General features: G+C 35.7%; 1 protein-coding gene across 1 annotated transcript; it reads right to left on the bottom strand.

The window, feature by feature from the left end:
- Positions 1-6,395: 6,395 nt before the first annotated feature.
- Positions 6,396-11,977, bottom strand: LOC132629132 (uncharacterized). Its single transcript, XM_060344864.1, has 11 exons — positions 11,627-11,977; positions 10,091-10,915; positions 9,205-9,549; positions 8,925-9,026; positions 8,756-8,854; positions 8,184-8,300; positions 7,723-8,083; positions 7,480-7,621; positions 7,261-7,393; positions 6,649-6,761; positions 6,396-6,561 (listed from the first exon to the last, which is right to left on the bottom strand). The coding sequence occupies exons 1-11, from the start codon at positions 11,975-11,977 to the stop codon at positions 6,396-6,398; spliced, it is 2,754 nt and encodes a 917-aa protein (XP_060200847.1).
- Between the last annotated feature and the right edge of the window lie 9,453 nt (positions 11,978-21,430).

Below are 21,430 nucleotides of genomic sequence, written 5' to 3'. Positions count from 1 at the left end.
TGGCATCACAAATAAGCTATGTATGGCTATTGTACAACCTACGACTTTTTAAGCCAAAATAAAAAGAACAAAAAGAATGTATGATTTTGACACTTTTTTCTGATTGAATTTGACACGATATAGAAGAAGCCTCCCTTTAACATTAATCATTATATTATTATATTATCGTTATAGACAATTCCAACCATATTATCTATTTAAGATAGTTATTTCTCGAGCACAGATTTAAGCTCGGCCAACCAACAAAAGGCATTAACACTGCAAAAATCGATGCCCCAATTATTGTACAAGACGATTCTAACATCTATGATTAAGTTTGAAAACTTCTAAATAGATATCATTACATTCAAACCGAATTCTTTCTGGTGAAAGAATCTCTTTCTAATTAATTATCTGTCCAATTCTTGATTTACCTAATACTGAGTGCCCGTATTAAGTAATTCACGTTCCAATTAACCAGATATGAGCATGCAGTGGTGTTAGATTAATTGAGTTGATTTTTTCAGACATTTACTCAACTAATAGTTATCAATCAGAAAGTCACATTTCATCTTGATTCCAATTTTTCCAACAAAAAAGTGACTTTCTGAAATAATAAACTATTAATTGAGTGACCATATGAGAAATCAACCCTAGATTAATGTGTCACTTTGATTGATTGAACGAGATGTTTCTCCTTATTTTCTTATCAATCATTAAAGAGACACAAATTAAAGTTAACTAACTACTTAAAGAGGTAATTATAGACTCACTGCTGGAAGACTCGCATTCTTTACCCTATAATATATAGTTAATTAAACTGACTGTGTATGTAAAATAGGATCTTAATTAAACCACGTCATTTATCATGTCAAATTTCAATGTCTTGTAGGTAAGTGGAAAATGACTGACTATATAGAAAAAGATTTAATTTTGGCACCAGAAAATTGGCGTCATCATCATTTGGTCCCAAAGTCCTGTCGCTGTTGAATACTCCCACAAATTAGACACGAAAAACAGTTGTGATATTAGTGGGCTTACGTAGACTTTCCCTAGCATTCTGAATTCCACCACTCCACCAAATGATATGTGATGACAAAAAGTCAAAACTTTGATTAGTAAATAGTACTCTTTTAATTTGGTCTTAATTTTTCGTCCAAATAATTTGCACCTATCCAGAGTTAATTTAACATAATTTTGAATATAACTAAATTAATTATGTCACAATCTAAGCCAATGACACGTATTGTTCATTTTGGCCTAACAGATTTTACAAATTCATTTCTTGAACTTTGTTGTCCCATCGAGCTCAAAAGTGTGGGTAACATGTGAATTTTTGGTATGTCTAATTATGAAGCTCTTCACTCTTCCTTCCCAATGTGAGGTTCACTAAAGTGTCACGTATACCCTTTCTTCTTCAACAGAGTGTCGGTATAGAAGTTTGCTAGTGCTTCTTTTTGACCCGTCCTCATCGACCTATTTTCCGTCTGGTCATCACTTATTCAATTCTTAAATGTTGAAAAATTATAAGAGTACATATATTACTGATATGAAAATGATGAAGTAATATATTTTAACGCTAGATGATTTCTTTTCATATGTTTATGTCTTATCGCCAGTCCTTAATTGGAAAATTGTATCGTATAAATATTTTTAAACTTTAAGATTGCTGCAAACACTCTTCCTTGTGGCAACTACATATGTCGCCACAGAGAGTCGTCACAAAGTCCATACTTTGCTGTTACTTCTGTTATTAGAAAGAAAAGTTACCAATATTATACGACTAATATTACCAGGTAACAGTACTATTACGTATATATTTAAGAAAAAAAGGAAAGGAAGGTTAATTAATTTGGGTGAGCCGGTAGGTTCGTAAGGATGCATTTGAATCTTTGTCGTGATTCGAAGTAGGGGTGTTAAATATAGCCCAAAAGCTGATGGCCCGCACAATCCGCTCAAAATTTTATGAATTGGGCTCAAAATAATTTCTTATTGGGTTGGTTTTAGCCCAACTCAACATAACACATTCTAAAGTGATCTCAAATTTAGCCAAGTACTAGGCCAATTCTAGCCCATTTTAAGATTTACTTAAACTTGGGTTTATTGCTCGAGATTTAGTTTTTTTTTTTTTTCTATGTATTCACTTTTCTTGTAGCATGTATCTTATAAGTTTGTGGTGTGTTTGATATAAAGGAAAATATTTTTCACGAAAAATATTTTTATCGAAAATATTTTTTCCATGAAAAATGTTTTCCTCAAAAATATTTTCCTCGAAAAATCTGCAAAAATATTTTTCGTGAAAAATGTATTTCTAGAAAAAAATTCCACGAAAAATATTTTTCTAGAAAATAGACCCTTCAAAACAATTGGGTCAAGTTGGGCGGGTCATGACCCAACCCATTTTTAGCCCATTCCAGTCACCCCCATTTCAGCCCAAGTAACTTTTGGGCTAATGTTAGCACACCCCTCTTTATGGGAAAATTTCATAAATGACTACTATTTGGGGGTTTTTTTTTTCCTCATAGCTACAGTTTAGCTATTTACTTTTCGTGGCAAACATATAGCTAAAGCAAGCGTTTGTTTCATGTTGTATTCGTTATTAAGTGTCACTGTATTCATGAATACAGTCATTAAATTTTGCTAAAATCGTGGGATGAAATCTCCTAAACAAGGCAAACTAAGTAAAATCTTCCTAGAATCACTCTCAATGACCTGGCTTCCAAAATATCACACGATTCTTTTCGATTACAATTACTCCAATTCAAATTCAAAAAATAATATTCAAAAATGGAAAAAACAGAGCTTAACCTCCTAACAGTAAATTCAACTCAAACATATAGAATGCGTTCAGAATACAATTTCAAAAATCAATTGCGATTTTAATTTAGATTGTCGCAATCGAATCTGCTGTTGTTCGTATGAGTTTCTACAGGTTTTTTTAGAGTTGTTCTATACAGAAATTGCTGGACTTATTATGAATTTCAAAGGTAAATAATAGTTCAGTTGATGTTCATGATACAACGAGTAGTTTTACATTGAAGTTGTTGATAATCATTAGCACTACTGAATTCAAAAAAAAAAAATGTCTACCATACCGGCAGTAATTCGACATTCCGGGATTTGAAACGATGAGAATCGTTTTGTGAATTACACAATCGATGCAATAGTTTTCAAAGATTATGCATCGTATGAGAATGTAGTTGATGTAATAGCGAAACAGGTAGGAATAGATACAAGTAACAAAACAATTAATATCAAATACATGATCAAAGGTGATTCGATGCCGCTTGAAATACACAATGACATGAGTGTCAGGGTGTATGTTGAACTGAAGAAAGATAGTAGGCAGTTTGGGAGTTATCCTTTGTGTATTACCACAACTGATAAGTTGATTGAATATAATGTGTCTAGTGAAAGTGTAGTTGAAGGTGATTTAACGCAATTAGAATACAATCGTCAATTACAAGTTATGAATACAGATGATGCGACAGAAGTGGCAACGTCAACTTTTGGTCAGCAAATAGTTGTGTATAATGATGTGATCATTTCAAATTATAATCACAAGGAGATCATGGTAAATCAGGTATACAATGACAAGAATACTTTGAAGGCTGTGATGAAAAAATATGCAATTGACAATAGGTTTCAGTTCCGTACAGAGAGATCAAATTCTATAAGGTATGCTTGTTAAACTGTTTATTATGTATTTGTATATAACAATAAAATTGTATATTTTTTCATTAAGTGATGTGTATTTAACTAGTTGATATTTCTTACATATATCTGACTATCTAGTTTAAATTGGTATATGAAATTGTATTCAATTCTTTGCCTAATAATTTGATATGTGTCGGCAACTGAATGTATAAGTATACAATTGTGGATTTGCAGCTACACCATTGTATGTATATCAGAACAATGTGAGTGGAAAATGAAAGCTTCAAGCATTAACAAATCTGCAATGTTCAAAGTTAGAGAGTTTGTGGACAAACATACATGTCCATTGAAGGATAAGGCGTGTTCTTGTATTCAAGCAAGTAGTGGTTTTATAGCAGGCATTATTAAACCAAAGTTAACAAATCACAAGAGGAAGTATACGCCAAAGGATATAGTAGATGATGTGAAAAATGAAATTGGGGTGGATGTAAATTACATGAAGGCTTATCGTGCTAAAGAAAAAGCTATGATCGAGTTGAGGGGACAACCAGCAGATTCTTACAAGAAGTTACCTGGATATGTATACATCTTGGATAAAACGTATCCAGGTTCTCATATAAGAATGCCAAAATCGCCTGAAAATGAGTTCTTATATCCGTTTGTAGCATTGTATGCCTTTATAAAAGGGTTCGACTATTGTCGACCAATAGTGGTTGTAGACGGGAGCCACCTAAAACAAGAATACAATGGCACCTTTGTTTCAGCGAGCACTTTGGGTGGTTGATAAGTTGGTATTTTACCAACTTATCTCTTCTTTAATCTTATATTTTTGCTATATTTGCTTGAGAAAATAGTGTATTTAATATCATTTACATCTATTTTACAGGTCTTACGTGATTTAGAAGTGATCAGAAGAAACCAAGTGAAAATTTAGTCAAAAAGAGGCCAAATGGGACAGTTTTGCAAAAACGGGACAGAACTGCAAAAAACGGGCAGAACTGCAAAAACTGAAAGTTGGGGCATATTTTGTCATTGTTTTGACTTGGAAAAATCTGGGCATAAAGAGAGGCTTAGGGCAACAAAACATGATCATCTTTGGCTCAACACAAGTCCTTGGAGGCTAGGGTTTCACACCAACACATTGGAGGAGAAGATTGGAAGCACTTTAATGAGATATTCTTAATCCTTTCTTCAATTTCTTGTTTGGTATTGAATATTTATGTGTGTAGTATTTCATTTCAATACTTGAACCTTGTTTATGGAAGTATATATTGTTTAAGTTTGGATTGAATCTCTTGTTTTGCTTATGTGTTGAATGATTTTATTCCTAATGAAGTGAGTTATTGTTTCTTTAATTAATCTCATTTTGAATGATTCTTAAGGGAGTAGCTAACCCTAAGACTTGCCCATTTATTTCGGTTTAAACTTGGAAGAGGCAAACTCGGGATTGGGAAAGATTAATTAACAAGAATTTGGGGCGTTAACCCTCATCTAATGGAAATCGACCTAGGAATAGGCGACACCACTTGTAGCCATATTCGGGTGTTCTTAATGCTCCTAATTGCTTTAGGGATATTCAATTAGGTAGTCTAGTTAGTCTTCGGAAGAAGCTAATTTAGAGTCATTATCCGAGGCTAAGTAATATAAATTCACCATTATTTGTAAATCATGAAATACATTGGATCGTTACTTGAGCGTAGTCTCCCTTGTATCCATGCTTGTGGCCATTGATCATTTTACTTGCTTTCTAGGTTAGTTTACATTTTTGCATTAGTTATAATTTTCTCTCAAACAAAACCAAAATATTATCCATCGTTTGGCTTTAGCGTAGTTGGTAAAAATTCCTACTTTTCCTAATCGCCTACATATTGTTCTCTGTGGGATTCGACCCCGACTCATAGTTGGGTAAAATATATTTGCATACGACCGTGCTCATTCTAATTAATAGGGTGGATTTGGACGTTATCAAAAATGGCGCCGTTGCCGGGGAACAATTGGTGTATTTTGGCTAATCTAGGAAATAAGCTAACTTGCTTTGAACCGAACCCGTAAATATTTGTGTAGTTGTTTTCTGTGTGATATTTTATTTTATTTAAAAAAAAAAATGGCATCATATAATGAAAATTGGTTGGATGGTAGTTGTTCATACTTTGATGACCCATGCCCATATTGTGGAGGACCTCACTTTTGGCAAGATTGTGAAAATGCTCCCAGGAGAGAGATGTGTGCACCGTCTCAATCCTATGATGGGAATATTTGTACTATATGTGGTGGTGAAAATGGACATTGGAGTGATTGTCCTAATTATTTTCCTTCCCCTCCGCCAAGTTGTTCTAATGAAAATACTAGTTGTGCTTTTGAGTTTGATAGGAACAATGATATGGCAAACGAAGGGCAAAGTACCGGATATGAAGGTATCATGGAATTGCTCCAAGCATACTTTGACCGGGAAAGGGAGGAGGAGCGAGAACTCGTCGGGCAATCCATTTTGGAAATGAACAAATCACTTGAGGATGAAAATTTTTCAATTTCCATGGATGTGCCTATTCCTCAAAATGAAGTAGTTGAAGAAGAGATTTCAAATTTACAAGCTCTGTATTATCTTTGAATATATTATTTTAACATCTCTATATACAGCAAATGGCCAATGATTAAATCGACAAATGTAAAATAATGGCATCCCATAATGATTAACTCAACAATGTAAGAACATTTAATTGTATTCATCAAAAAAAAAAATTGTACATTGTGAATTCATACTAACAACTTCCATTTTGACAACAAAACTCCTTAGACCTGCAAGCGTAATCCCACAAAAGAGCACCATATCTCGTACGAAGTAATTCTGCATCAAGGTCTCCATGTGGAATACCTTCTCCCTGACTCAAATACTCCGCATATGCAGCAACATACATTCCACAATCCCTGCACGAAAGAAAGAAACAAAAACTGTATTTAAATGATGTATTATCCTCATATATGTCAGTTTTAAAAATCCAAAAATTGACATACATGCTTCCAGGCCTCTGTTGTGGCAAATTGTCAACAAACATGACGTCAAATTTGTCAGCCAGTGCTTTGTCTTTGTACGCAAGGTGATAATTCCAATCAACTCCCTGCTTGGACTGGTAGAAGTCTGTTAAATGTAAATACAAGGGAAATAGATTGGCGAGTTTGTCTATTTGAGATCTAACAGTTGCATCATGACCAGCCGCTCGGTACGAGTCATATATATATAGACGTCTGTCAAGGAATGAAAGGACTGCCAACAACCAATGGTTTTTTTCTTTAATGTTGACTGGGATGAATACATAGTGAACCAAATGCCACGGGACAGTGCAATGCAACCGGTGACCTTTAACGTATTCACATAAAACATCTTCTTGTTTCCCAACACTTATGGCACCATCCGGGTCAAGATAGCCTTTGTGAATAGCATCAATTTTGATATTGAAAACACAGTCTACAGTGGTAAACTTGTATGTGCTATTTGTATCATATTTGACTTTTTTCCCGAAGTAGTAAAACATGACATCAAGATGTTGCAATGAAAACGAACAAAAACATTGAATATTTAAATCACAAAACAATATAATGTATGTAAAAAAAGAAGGTAAATCACACCTCGTCATTCCACATCTGACCCTCCATTGATAAAAGATAGAACCAATTTTTGTCGCTGATTTTCTTAATACCACAATCCATGGATGTTGGCAGTTTTGCCTTACCCTTTTTGTAGTGGTCCTCTTTGTTCTTTCTATAAAATACACACAAAATATATATCAAAACATTATTGAAACTATGTCTATACAACAAGTACATACGATAGATCAACTAACTTACCTGCTGTCATGCCTAACAAGCAGCCCATCTTTTACCCATTTTGAGAATTCACCGAACAGCTTGGCATCATGTCGCCCCGTGATGCAATTATTATCAAATGGGTGTTTTTTGTCAAATATCTCTGTCAACTTAACTGAACTACCTGTTTGAATACGAATAGAGTTGAATACAATCTTTAATCACATTAACTACAAGCAGAGTCGAATACAATGTAAAAATAAAAAAATACATCATAATGCTTACCCGAAGCTGACCCAAAATTTGTCATGTAAGGAGACATTTGCAAAGGGCCAGGACGCCTCTCTTTACGCAAAGTCATGACAATTTTTGTTATAGTATTCTGTGTTGGAAGGAATTCATCCGCCAGCTCATACTGAGGCACATGTTCCTGTTCCTTACCAACATGAATACCCTCAAACTCAACAACGACATTGTGCGGCGTCACTTGATTAGAATGATCTGTACCGGCACAAAATGAAGAAGAAGATACACCTTGCACAATATTATCATGAACTAACATGTTGCTTCCTTCGTTGATAGGTATGGCAGCAGGAGTAACAACGATAACATCAGCTGTCTTGATAGGGATTTGTGATCCAAACGGCTATAAACAAAGAGATGACAAACTTTAATCGTAATCTGAAATGTATTTATCATATAACAAAATTTCAACGAAGAGTTGAATAAACTATTAAATGTAGTACCTCTGGTTCGACATAATCTCCCAAAATATCACCTGGTCCCTGAATTTCCTGTGTTGAATCCCTTAATGTATCACCAGTAGAATTAACCTCGTTTACACCAACATCTCCCACTAGGCCCTAAAATGGAAAGGAAAAAATCAATAAATTTAGTAATGAACATGCATTACACAACCTGCTCATATGTGTATATAAGACTTTCAAGTATTTGTATACTGGACTGAGATATGAATACAGTCGTTTAAACTGTTTCAGTAAAATATAAGGTGTTATATTTATGAATACAGTCAGTTAAATATGAATACAATCACTTAACTGTATCATAAAAATGGAAGTATAAAGATAAGTTTAAACATGAATACAATGTTATGTTTATGAATACAGTCTGTTAAAATATGAATACAATCACTTAACTGTATCATAAAAATGAAAGTCTGGATATAATTGAAAACATGCATACATGTTTGGATACAATCAAGTATTTTGGATATAGTCAAGTATTTTTGATACAGAAAAAGATACAGTCAAGTATTTTGGATACAGCAATAGACTGATACAGGCAACTCATCAGATACCTCTGTTGGAAAATGAGTCGTATAACTCCCGTTTTGTATCGGTGATTTATTGTGTATTCCATTATCATGTTGCTGAAATGTAGATTCTCTGGCAGCACCCTTAAAGAAAAAAAGATCATATATGTAAAGATTATTTCAGTTGAAAATATTCAAATTGTTTTTATTTTACCTTTTCAGAATCCCTATTCCCTTTAATTGCTTCAATAGCTTGAAGAATCGTTGTCAAGTTGTCATTGATCAATTTGTGCAAATCATTGAACTCATCCTTCACCTAAAAATATTAAAGAAAATCAAATATAGGAGAGACACATTAACTCCTTGAACTCATCCTTCAACTAAAAGCTATAAATTACACTCACCGACTTTTTAAATTCATCAATTTCTTACCTCATGAGACACAACTCGTCTTGTTTGGTAGATGTCGGGAATTGGACAGGTGGGGTATTTACATGCACTTGTTCATTCCCAATTGGAGAAGACGACTTTCTTGTTTGTACAATAGGCGTCTTCCTACGAGGAGCAATGTTGGAAATTGGAATTGTTTCAGGTTGCAGATCTGCTTTCTTTGATGACGAAGTCCCAACAGACATCTGCCTACGTTTCTTAGACGGTGGAGATTCTGATTGAACAACTCCCTTTTGATGTGTGTCGTTATGGGGTGGTGTAGAAGCAAAATCATCATCATCAAGGACGGGGGCAGTGGTACTTTCTGGTACACCATTGACAAGTGGGGGCAATTGAAGACAAGCAAGCTGATCGACCGTCGGGACTATGTTGGCAAAAATACGCATTTCCTAATCACCATTTTAATACTGTCAGAACTTGTATCAAAATACAAAATATAAGTAGTTTTTGAAAAATTTGTCAAGTATACAAGAATGTAAAGTATACAGTGTATGAATTATATGCTACAGTCAAAATGCCAGTGAATACAAGAATTGTACTGCAGATTTATGAATACAACAAGAAAAGCAACGTAGACTACAGTGAAATATAAAGTTGATACACTGTGTCTTTGACTGCATTGTATCAAAATAATATCAGAAACAGTGTATCAAGTATATACTATAGTCAAAATGACATTGTATCCAAGAATTGTATTGCAGATTTATGAATACATCAAAAAAATGCAACATAGACTACAGTGAAGTATAAAGTTGATACACTGTATCTTTGACTGCATTGTGTCAAAAATAAAAGTCAAAAATAGTAGTTCCATATTTATGATTATAACAAGAAAATATAATACATTTGTCAAAATATAAAATAAAGAAACAGTAAAAATTTAAATACATGAAGGGAACTTATATAACAATGTTGAGTACAACATTTTACCGGGGTGTTATCTTCTTTAAACATGTCGTCCATCAGTTCCTTAAAGCTTGGTTGACTTTTAATGGTCGTCCAATTCAACATTCTGGGAATGTTGTTGCCCGTCTTGACTGCAAGAGTGGCGTCAACAAATGAACAACACTCATAAAGCCAAACTTGCATAGCAAGTGGCATTCCATGGAGCCTATAAAACTTTTTCTCAGAAGTCATCTTGTGAGTCATACTTTTAATCAACTCATTGAATGCTTTCTTACCCCATGGGTAATCCACGTATCTTCCAGACTCTACCAAATCAAAGTGTAGCCTTGGTATTTTTACTGCATTCTTCTCATTGGACAAGATATAGGTATGAATGAAATAGAGGACAGCAATCTTAACGGCATCAGCATTATTGAGGCCCCAATTTTTATCTGTGAAGCATTCAATCAAATCTGCCTTTGAGGACATTTTCTTAGAACCACCAAAATATGTCTCCAAAATCCTGTTTTTACCCTTGCGGTTAACTTTAAAAGCATCTTCATCACCAACACACTTCAAACCAGTTATTATTGCAAATTCTCTTATAGAAAACCGCAATTCATTACCATTTATATCAATCAAAAAAGCATCAGGAGTACTTCCAATAAGTTCTCTCACCATGCAGCACCTCAACATTTGTGCTTGAACATCAGAGTGTTGCATTCGGGTGAATACACCAAAGCAAGTTTCCCCAAATATTTTGTACTGCTTATCAGTTAGTTTGTCCTTGAGATCTTTAAATACTTCAATATTGGTGTAACAACTCATGTGCACCGAATGAGGAGGAAGATCTTTCAGAAAAAACTTACTCTGCATTATTCAGTTCAACAACAGTCAAAAACTCAGTATGCAACAATGACAAATTTAAATACACTACAGGTAACAAAAAAAAAATTCCAATTGTATCCAGAAAGAAAAATAATGTATCTATTTAACTATACTACAGTCAACAAAATACAAATTCATTCTAATTGTATCCAAAGAAACAATGTATCTACTGGACAGTAGTTATGTATACATTGCATTTTGTGTATACATAGTATTCAATTCTACAAATTGTATTCAATACTTACCAAGACAAATTTCAAATTGTATTCAATTCTACAAAAATGTATTCACAAGTAGACTGATATACAGATTAAATATAGAATATATACACAATATATATTGTATTCAACACTAAAATGTGCAATCACAAAGTGCATCAAATTGTATCCAAAGAAAAAATGTATCTACTGAACAGTAGTTATGTATACATTGCATTTTGTGTATACATAGTATTCAATTCTACAATGTATTCAATTCTACAAATTGTATTCAATACTTGCCAAGACAAATGACAAATTGTATTCAGTTCTACAAAAATGTATTCACAAGTAGACTGATATACAGATTAAATATAGAATATATACACAATATATATTGTATTCAACACTAAAATGTGCGATCACAAAGTGCATCAAAATTAAAAACTAATAACAAATAAACATTGTATTCATAAATATGAACTAAATACAGTACCTCCCCTGCTTTTGAAGGAACATCTTCAACAACATTTTTTCCCTTACTAATTGAAGAACCATCGATAATTTTTCTCCGTTTTTCAATACTTGGTAGGGATGCTTCAGATATCGATGAATCAACGACATCTTTTCGTTTGGTAGATTTTGAACCTTCAACTCCCATTGTTTCCATACTTACCGGGTCATGGCGCCTCTTAATACTACTCTCAGCATCCATTCTAGCAACATAGCCTGCAATTTCTTCATCATTTTGAGTGATACACAAATTAAAAGATGGACCATCATCATAATGGTGCAGATAATTGGGTATGCCTCTAGTAACTCTGCATGGAGTGCTTTTGTCCGCCATTACACCAAAAAATCAAAGCAAAATGCAGTAGAAACCCTAACAATGGCGTAAAATCAAAAAATTGGAAGAATATATTTAACAAAATAAACACAAAAACTTCTAAAAAACTTCTAAATAACTTACCTAGAAATGCGCAGCAAGAATTTAGGTAATGGAATCGGTGGAGGATCGTGTATAGATATAATGGAGAAAAAATCGGAAGAGATTGAGAGACAATGAGAGAGAAAATGTGTTGATCAGGGGAAAAATATGAATACAAGCCTTATGTTGCGGTTGGTTTTTAATTTTAACCATGTTTAAATGTTTTAGTTATGTACAGTAAATTGATATACACCTTTTAGTTATGGAATGTAATTAATTTAAAGTATAGCTACTAGATATAAATAAGGCCTAATGTTATCTACACCGTGTAGAAATCTCTTAAATCACCTCAGCCCATTTTAATTGAGCCAATTCAGCCCAACCCGCCCATTTGACACCCCTGATTCGAAGCATCAATTAATACTGTATTAGAAGAGATAGGTAAGTTCTCTATATGCATGGGGGATTCCCACTACCACTACTCTATATTTTGGAAAGGTGTTTGCTTTCACGGTACTGCCACCCAACAATTCTTACATAGGATTTCTTAGGTTTTAATTAGGTGTTGTCCCATGCATGTATGTTTCTAGTGGATAAGATTGCTTGATATAGATGGTGATTTTTTTTTTTTGTTAATAATCCAAATTAATTAAACCAAGCATGAAGCGTGACGTTTCTTGGTACACGAATCATATCAACATGAAAGAATATATATTACTCGAGTTATATGTCTACTTTACAAATTAAAGGTGCCACAAACTGCTCAAGAGTCACAATTTAAATGAACAAAACTTTGGTCATTCACTTATTTAGCAGACTAGCTAATTAACAAATGGAGTCAGGGAAAAAATCATTTCAAGAAAGCAACTGCAAACTTCAATGAAGAGGAAATAGCGAGAGATAATTTATGTCGTTAAAATTTGTCGCTAATTTTATTTAATAAATGATTGACAATAAATAATTTAAAAATAATGTTACCTACAGACTATATAGCGATAAATTCCGTAATTAGTTCCTATTATTTTTAGTGGCATGCTGAAAAGATAGAAAATGGGAGTAGTAGACATCCCACCCAACATGGAATCCTACAACTTTGGATGATTCTCCAAATTGGTGGGGATTCTTTAATCCTTGGAAAACAAGAAGTTTTTAGCCATAAATATCCTAATGTGTGAATCACATCAATTCTTTCAAGTACTTGATTCATTCTCTACAAGGGGATGCATTAGAATCACCGCCCAAAGCACATTCTCTAATTCCCTAATCCGTTGTTGTCCATTGATGCCAAAGACGACATCATTTCTTCTGATAAATACTTACCCGCACTTTCGTATTTATATTAAATTTAATAATTTAATGTTTATATTAAAAATTAAACTCTAAAATTATAGTAAAGATATATCATTTAACCATGATCAAATGATAAATGTGTATATAAATACTAATGTGTATCCAGTTAATCAAGTTGATAGGTAAAGAAGGAATATGCAATTAGATTAATTAGTCTGTAAGAAGGTATTAAATTCAAACTTGTGATACTGTGATTTAAATTAAATCTCTTATAGTATTCAGTAGACTGTAAAACGTGTCTATTTTTATCACTTTATTGTGATTTTATGTTGTTTTCTTCGATTGTAGAAATATGAATGTTGTTCTGCCAAACATTGTCAATTATGGAGTTTAAGTTCTAGACACTAGCAAATATATTTATGCAATCAGATAATTTTTTTTAAAAAATTACAAATAAATTCCTTGATAGACATTAATTGGCAATCTAGTAAAAAATAATAACTCACTATAACAAATTAAAAGTTACTGATACGGAAAAGACCAAATATACCCCTGTACTATTGGAAAAGGGCCAAATATACCCCTCGTTATACTTTTGGTTCAAATATACCCCTCTTCCGTTAAAGTTGTCTAAGGTGGATACTTAATCCTACGTGGACTAACATTAGATGAGGTGGATGCCACGTGGCATGCCACGTCAGCGCCCTAACTCATTTTACCCCTCTCTTCTAGTTGATCTACCATCCCTAAAATTTCCTTCACCTCCACCACTATTGCCACCCTTATCGCTGCCGCTACAACTAAAATTACTACTTTAATTTGTTGAAAGGTTTCGAGCCAGACAGCATTCCCTCAACAGTTGTTTCTTTCTATCTTTAGGAAGAAAATTAGGAGAAGAGGTGGGGGACTAATCGTGAAGTATACAATAGAGACGGGCAAAGAAAAAGATACAATCTTTGTTGATATTCAGATAAGCATGACATATAGATAATTCTAATCTTTGTAAAAAAAAAAAAAAAAAAAATCTAGATGGGTATCGATCAAAATGTTTAACTGAAATAGGGTTACGTTCTTTTAATTTTTTTGGGTTTTTATTTATTTGGCTAGTAATAGAGATACAATCTTTATTGATTTTCAGAAGAAGCGTGATATACAATAATTCTAATCTTTGTAGATGATTAGTTGATCAAAATATGTCGATTGAAACGGGTTCCTTCTTTTTTTTTTTTTGGCGAATTGCTCAGCCATGATGACGTCATCATCTCCGCCACCATTGCTGGGCTGGCTATGGGGGAATGGTGGCATGGTGTGGAGGGGAATGAAATTTTAGTGGTAGAAGAACAAATAAAGGAGAGGGGTGAAATGGGTTAGGAGTGCTAACGTGCCTTGGACAACTTTAACGGAGGAGGGGTACATTTGAACCAATAGTATAACGGCAGAGGTATATTTGGACCCACAGTACAACGAGGGGTATATTTGGTCCTTTTTCAATAGTACAAGAGTATATTTGGCCCTTTTCCGTTACTGATATAAAGATATGTTTACTCATCTGTGCATCCCACTTAAATTCATTTTATCTAACGTGGGCACGTAAAGATATGATTATTTTTGTTGGAATTACGAATCATATTCTTGTTAAAATTGGATTGCATCAATGAGATAACTCCAAATCTTAAACAAATGTGTGAAATTGCAATCCAAATCGTGAAGGTTCCCTAAAGAATTCTCTGGACAAAAGTAATATTGAATTCCATATTAATCTCACGTTCTATATACTAGTAATTACACTTAGATCCGTTTCATATTTAATTACCATACATCAGCAAATTAAAGAAGATTCTGTCCCCGAAGAATGATTTGATATTAAATGACTTGATATTAAACTGATATGATGCTTATTCCATTAAAAATCAAGTTTCAAAAATCATGTGGTATACAGTAAATAGTGAATTATACCGCCGCTTCGCGTGGATACTGAACCAAATTAAAATAATGATAAATAATGTTTGTGTTAATTTTTGTACCTAAACAGGTTAAATTTTATTCGATATAACTTTTTCTTTTTTCTAAACTCCAATTTTAACACTATCAATTGTTCTAATTATATTTTCTAGATCGATATCAAATGGGGAAAAAAAGAATGCAGCCCAACACATTCGCTACCAAACAAATGAGAGATGATGTAATTTTAAGCGATATGTAGGGACTTAGTAGCTCAGTTGGTTGGCTACCTGAACTTTCACATTATTGGTGAGGATCCGAATCCCCGCATTGTAATCTCCTCCCCAATTCCCCTTTCCCTACCCCCTATGAAATAGAAACAATTTTTGTTTTTGTTTAAATCTTCTCCTATTATCCAACAATCCACCGCCTCTTTCTCCTCATTTTTCTCCAATCATCCTTATGTTATGTACTACATTCCCCCCCCCCCCCCCCCATAAAGTTGCTCACTTTCCTTGATAACTCCCCGTACCATTTTAATACTACATACTCTTTGTATAACAGTTCATCTTGAGGATGGGTACCTAATATCTTCTCTCTCCACTCTCCTCTCTCTTCCATCTCTCTTCTCCCAACGGTAATAATCTGACCTGATCTAATTGCCGACCAGCGACTACCGGAGGTCGCACCAGGTAAGTCGTCAGTGCCTCTCTATCTCTCTTCTTCTCCCTCTCCCTCTATCCTCCCAGCTGGTTTCACTAATTTTCCTCTTCTTTCTCTCTTCCTCTTCTTTTTTCCCGAACCATCGCAAACCCTAACCATCACTATAGGGTTGGTGTGGTGTTTCTCTTCGGCCCTCATCTTTGCTGCTCTTTTCTCACTTTTTGGTTTTCTTGTGGTCTTGCAATACAGGTGCAAACTGAGCAGCGGACATTTGCCGGCGAACAGTACTTTTCGGTGTACAGTATTTCCTGTCACCGGCGAACTGTACTTTCCGGCCTCGGCAATCAGCGACTTTCAGTGTTTCGACAGCAGCAACGGCACTACTTAGCAGCTAATTCAGGTTACATCCAGCCCTGAGTTGGTACCTCCGGCTACACTTAGTCGATTTTGTTTGTGTTTCGTCATTTTAGCGAAGCTATTCTTGTAATTCTATTCCTTGTCGTTCCACCTTAGCTCGACCTTTATTATAGTGGCTGCGATGAATGATGGTAGAGTAAGGTCATGTCCTCGGGTGGGGCGAGGAGTGGGGGGTAGGAAGAGGGGCAAAGGCAGAAAGAGAGCCGCTTAGACGGGGAACATTGGGACTTTGACGGGAAAGTCCATAGAATTAGCAAAGATTCTCGAGAAGAGGAAGATCAACATAGCTTATGTCTAGGAGTCAAGATAGGGGAGATATGGCTCTGGATGTAGATGGGTTTAAGTTGTGGTTCTCCGGAGGCGCGAAGGGTAAGAACGGAGTTGGCATTTTAGTTGACAGAGAGCTCCTTGATATGGTGGTAGGGACCAAGAGGGTGAACGATAAGCTGATGACTATTAAGATAGTAGTTGGAGGGCATGCTTTAAATATGGTTAGTGCTTACGCACCACAAGCAGGCCAGGATAAGGAGATCAGAAGGAGATTGTGGGAGAATTTGGACGAGGTTATGCGGGGTATTCTGTACTCAGAGAAGTTTTTCTTGGTGGTGATTTCAATGGTCACATCGGGACGACTGCTAGTAGTTATGATGTTGTGCATAGAGGCTTCGGGTTTGGGGATAGGAATGAGGGAGGTACGTCGCTATTGGATTTCGCGAGAGCTTTCAACTTGGTGATAGCAAACTCTAGTTTCCAGAAGAGGGAAGAGCACTTGGTCACCTTTCGCAGTACGAGGGCCAAGACCCAAATTGATTACCTACTTTCCGGGAAGTGCGACAGACGTTTATGCAAGGATTGCAAGGTTATCCCGAGCGAGAACCTTACGACCCAACATAGGCTCTTGGTTATGAATATGGAGTTAAAAAGGAAGAGGAGAAAGAAGGTTGTGTCTGGTCAGCCGAAAATTAGGTGGGGTGCTTTGAACAAGGAAAATGCCCAGGAGTTGGGGTAGCGGTTGAGAGCATTAGGAGCTGGAGGAGTAGTAGGGATGTGAGTAGTATGTGGACTACGACGGCTGCTAATATCAGGGAAGCGGCAAGAGACGTGCTAGGGGTATCGAAGGGTTACTCTGGCAGACACAAAGGGGAATGGTGGTGGAACAAAGAGGTCTAAGGTAAAGTGGAAGCTAAGAAAACAGCGTATTTAAAGCTAGTAGAGAGCACAAACGAGGAGGAGAAGAAGACTAACAGGTAGCAGTATAAGAAGGCGAGGAAGGAGGCGAAGTTAGCGGTAAAGTCAACTAAGACTGCTGCGTTTGGACGCTTGTATGAAGAACTAGGGAAAAAAAGTGGGGACAAAAAGTTGTACAGGCTAGCCAAAGCGAGGGAGAGGAAGACTCGAGACCTGGATAAAGTGAAGTGTATCAAAGACGAGGGAGGCAAAGTTTTGGTGGAAGATGCCCATATTAGACGAAGATGGCAGACTTACTTTCATAAAATCTGGAACGAAGAGGGAGACCGGAACATCGTATTATGCGAATTGGAGCTCTCAGAGAGCTGCCGCAATTTTGGGTACTGCTAGCTCTCAAGGTTGAGGAGGTCGAGAGGGTTATAGGGAAGATGACCAGGGAGAGAGCGACCGGGCCAGATAAAATTCTGGTAGAGTTTTGGAAGAATGCGGGCAGGAGAGACCTAGAGTGGCTTATGCGGCTGTGCCTGAAGAGTGGAGATGGAGCACCATGATCCCGTTGTACAAGAACAAGGGGATATCTAGAACTGCAACAACTATAGGTGTATCAAGTTGTTGAGCTATACGATGAAAGTTTGGGAGAGAGTAGTGGAAGCGAGGATGAAGAAGATAGTGTCTATTTAGGAGAACCAGTTCGGATCGGGGCGTTCGACTTCATAAGTCATTCACCTCGTGAGGAGGTTGGTGGAGCAATATAGGGATAAGAAGAAAGACTTGCACATGGTATTTGTTGACCTAGAAAAGACTTACGACAAAGTCCCAATGGGAGGTGCTGTGGAGATGTCTGGAAGCTAGAGGTGTTCATGTAGCTTACATCATAGTGATTAAGGACATATATAATGGAGCCAAGAGCTAGGTGAGGACAGTTGGAGGTGACTCAGAACACTTCCCAATCACGATGAGCCTGCATCAGGGGTTCGCTCTTAGCCTCTATTTTTTTTTTGCTTTAGCGAAGGACGCACTGATGCGTCACATTCAGAGGTGTCGTGGTGCATATTGTTTGCAGATGACATTGTGCTAATTGACGAGTCGCAGATGGTGTTAACGCGAGATTGGAGGTTAGAGACAGACCCTAGAGTCGAAAGGTTTCAAGTTGAGCAGGACAAAGGTAGAGTACTTAGAGTGCTAGTTCAGTGATGTGATTTAGGTAGAGGACGAGGACGTGCAGCTAGATACTAAGGTCATCCCGAAGAAAGAAAGTTTCAAGTACCTGGGGTCGATCATCTAAGGGAATGGTGATATTGATGACGATGTCACACATTGTATTGGAGCGGGCTGGATGAAATGGAAGCTCGCATCGAGGGTGTTGTGCGATAAAAAGGTGCCGCCTATACTAAAGGAAAAGTTCTACAAAGTAGTGGTTAGACCGACTATGTTGTATGGGACAGAATGGTGGCCAGTTAAGAAAGATCATGTACCAAAAAATGAAGGTAGTAGAGATAAGGATGCTGAGATTGATGTGCGGGCATACTAGGAGAGATAGGATTCAGAATGAAGTGATTCGTGACAAGGTGGATGTGGCCCCAGTGGTGGATAAGATGCGGGGAGGGAGGTTAAGATAGTTCGGCCATGTGCAGCGGAAATGCGTTGATGCGTCAGTGAGGAGGTGTGAGAGGCTGGCAGTGGTGGCCTAAAGAGAGGGAGGGGTAAGCCAAAGAAGGCCCGGGGAGAGGTGATTCGACAGGATATGGCACTACTTCAGCTTACCGAGGATATAACCGGTGATAGGAGGGTGTGGAGGTTGAGTAGCAGGGTAGAAGGATGGTGGGGGGACGCAAGGATTTCTTTTTCGTATTAGGAGTATTATTATCTTTGTTCACTCACTTATTTTTTCTAGATCTCTCACATGGCTTGCTTGTTTCTTTCTTTCTTTCTTTAGCGTCATTTATCTTATTATATGTTGCTATTACTGCCTATTATTATTGTTGTCTTGACACCTTTTCTTGAGCCGAGGGTCTATCCAAAATAGCCTCCCTACCTCCCAAGGTAGGGGTAAGGTTTGTGTACACTCTACCCTCCCTAGACCCCACCATGTGGAAATATGCTGGGTATGTTGTTGTTGTTATACTCTTTGTATAAATTAAAAAAGTAGAAAAGAAAGAACTTACACTTCATGTTGATCACCATCCCACACTTCAAAAATATGTTAAGCACACATTTCAAAAATACAGCTTCAAAGGAGATCTCGAAGGTTACCGATTCCGCTTTATTGATATTCGTGATAAAATAAGATTTTGTTTTTACTTGTTAGATCTTGTGACTGCTTGTAATGACTGTTTGGAACCTAAGACCAATTATTAATTTTTTTGTCCATTAACCTCCAAAGAAAATAGGCATAGAATAAAATTATGACCATACCTTAATCTTCTTCTATTTCAGTCCATAGCCCCGCCCTTCTCTAGTCTTAGAAATCATGATAATATTTTGGTCTGATCATGCTTTGGTAAAGGATTCGTTATTATCCTTTGCTCTAGAGAAAAGGATGACAAAGAGGTGTTATAATTAAGAGAAATTAAATTGAGCAGTTTCAAATTTTCAATGCAAATGACATTTATTTTTGGAATTTGGGAAGGCTAAATTAATTGCAATTAGACATGACCTGGGAAGGCTAAAGTAAATGCAATTAGACGTGACTTTCATAGGGCCAAAACTGTCAATCCTTTAATAATTGAATAATAATTGCATTAAAATGTCTCAATAAATGTAATAAATGCCAATAATGAGAAGAGATATATTGATTATTTTGGAGGGTTTTAGGACCAAAAAATGAGGAAAAATTCAAAATTATGAGAAAAAAGATAAATCGTGCCAATGAGATATGCCACATCACCGTGTCATTCCCAGCTTTATTATTATATACAGATATAGATTGAAAGTAGAATCATAAGATTAAGCGTATAAATTTCTCGTTTGTTATTTATGGTTAGAAAAGTTAATTTGATGTTCTTTGTACATGTTTTATTTTATGTAATTAACTGTTTTTTTCTTTGTGTATCTAGTCCAAATCCAATGAGAGCCTTCCACTAGACACCTATTTATCATCTATGCGTCTGAACAGAAGTCAAATGAAACAAAATGAAAGAAAGAAAAAAGTAGTTTCGTAGCTCGTCCACAGAAAGATCGATAGACCCGTTATACTACAAATTTGTCAATCCTTATGTTTGGCCAAAGACGTATCCGAATTTTTACACAAACGAGATTATTAGTGATTAATTTTGACACCATTCATCTTTAAAAAAAAAAAAAAAAAAATTGCATAGGGGGTAAGGAAAAAATGGGGGAGAGGATTAAAACAAGGGGATTTAAAACTTGAGATAATCATATTTTTGGCCCTTGATTATCAGTTAATTCTAATATTAGTCCTTATGATATATGATTAAATGCAATTAACCTTCAAATAAGTTCAATGCGTGTTTTTTACCCCTTTATACAAGAAATATGCTACATTAAGAAATTTTTAGAAATATATTACTCTCAAATATGGAGTAGTAAGACAAACTTAACATAAGATATGAGTAATTAAATAATGTAATGATTAATAATTAATTAAACTTTTGAAGATTCAAGAGGGATCAAAAGAGGGTATGTCTAAATCTGACGTGACATAGTATATCATTTAATGGTGTAGTTAAATCAACAATAGTTCAGGTTTATCCGAACAAAAGTTGTCAAGTTTAGAGAGTCTTGAACTATTAAGCCTATTGAAAAATATTTTATTCAGTTAATCCCATTATTTACATGCTATAACCACCGTCGATCGTAACTGGCGTAACTATTTTCAAAGTGTCCATCGTCCATTTTGCTCTTTTTGGGCAC

The sequence above is a fragment of the Lycium barbarum genome, chromosome 2 (genome assembly GCF_019175385.1).
Source record: "Lycium barbarum isolate Lr01 chromosome 2, ASM1917538v2, whole genome shotgun sequence".
Classification (NCBI taxonomy): Eukaryota; Viridiplantae; Streptophyta; class Magnoliopsida; order Solanales; family Solanaceae; genus Lycium; species Lycium barbarum.
The sequence above is the reverse complement of the archived record's forward strand: the minus strand, read 5'-3'. Positions and strand labels throughout refer to the sequence as shown.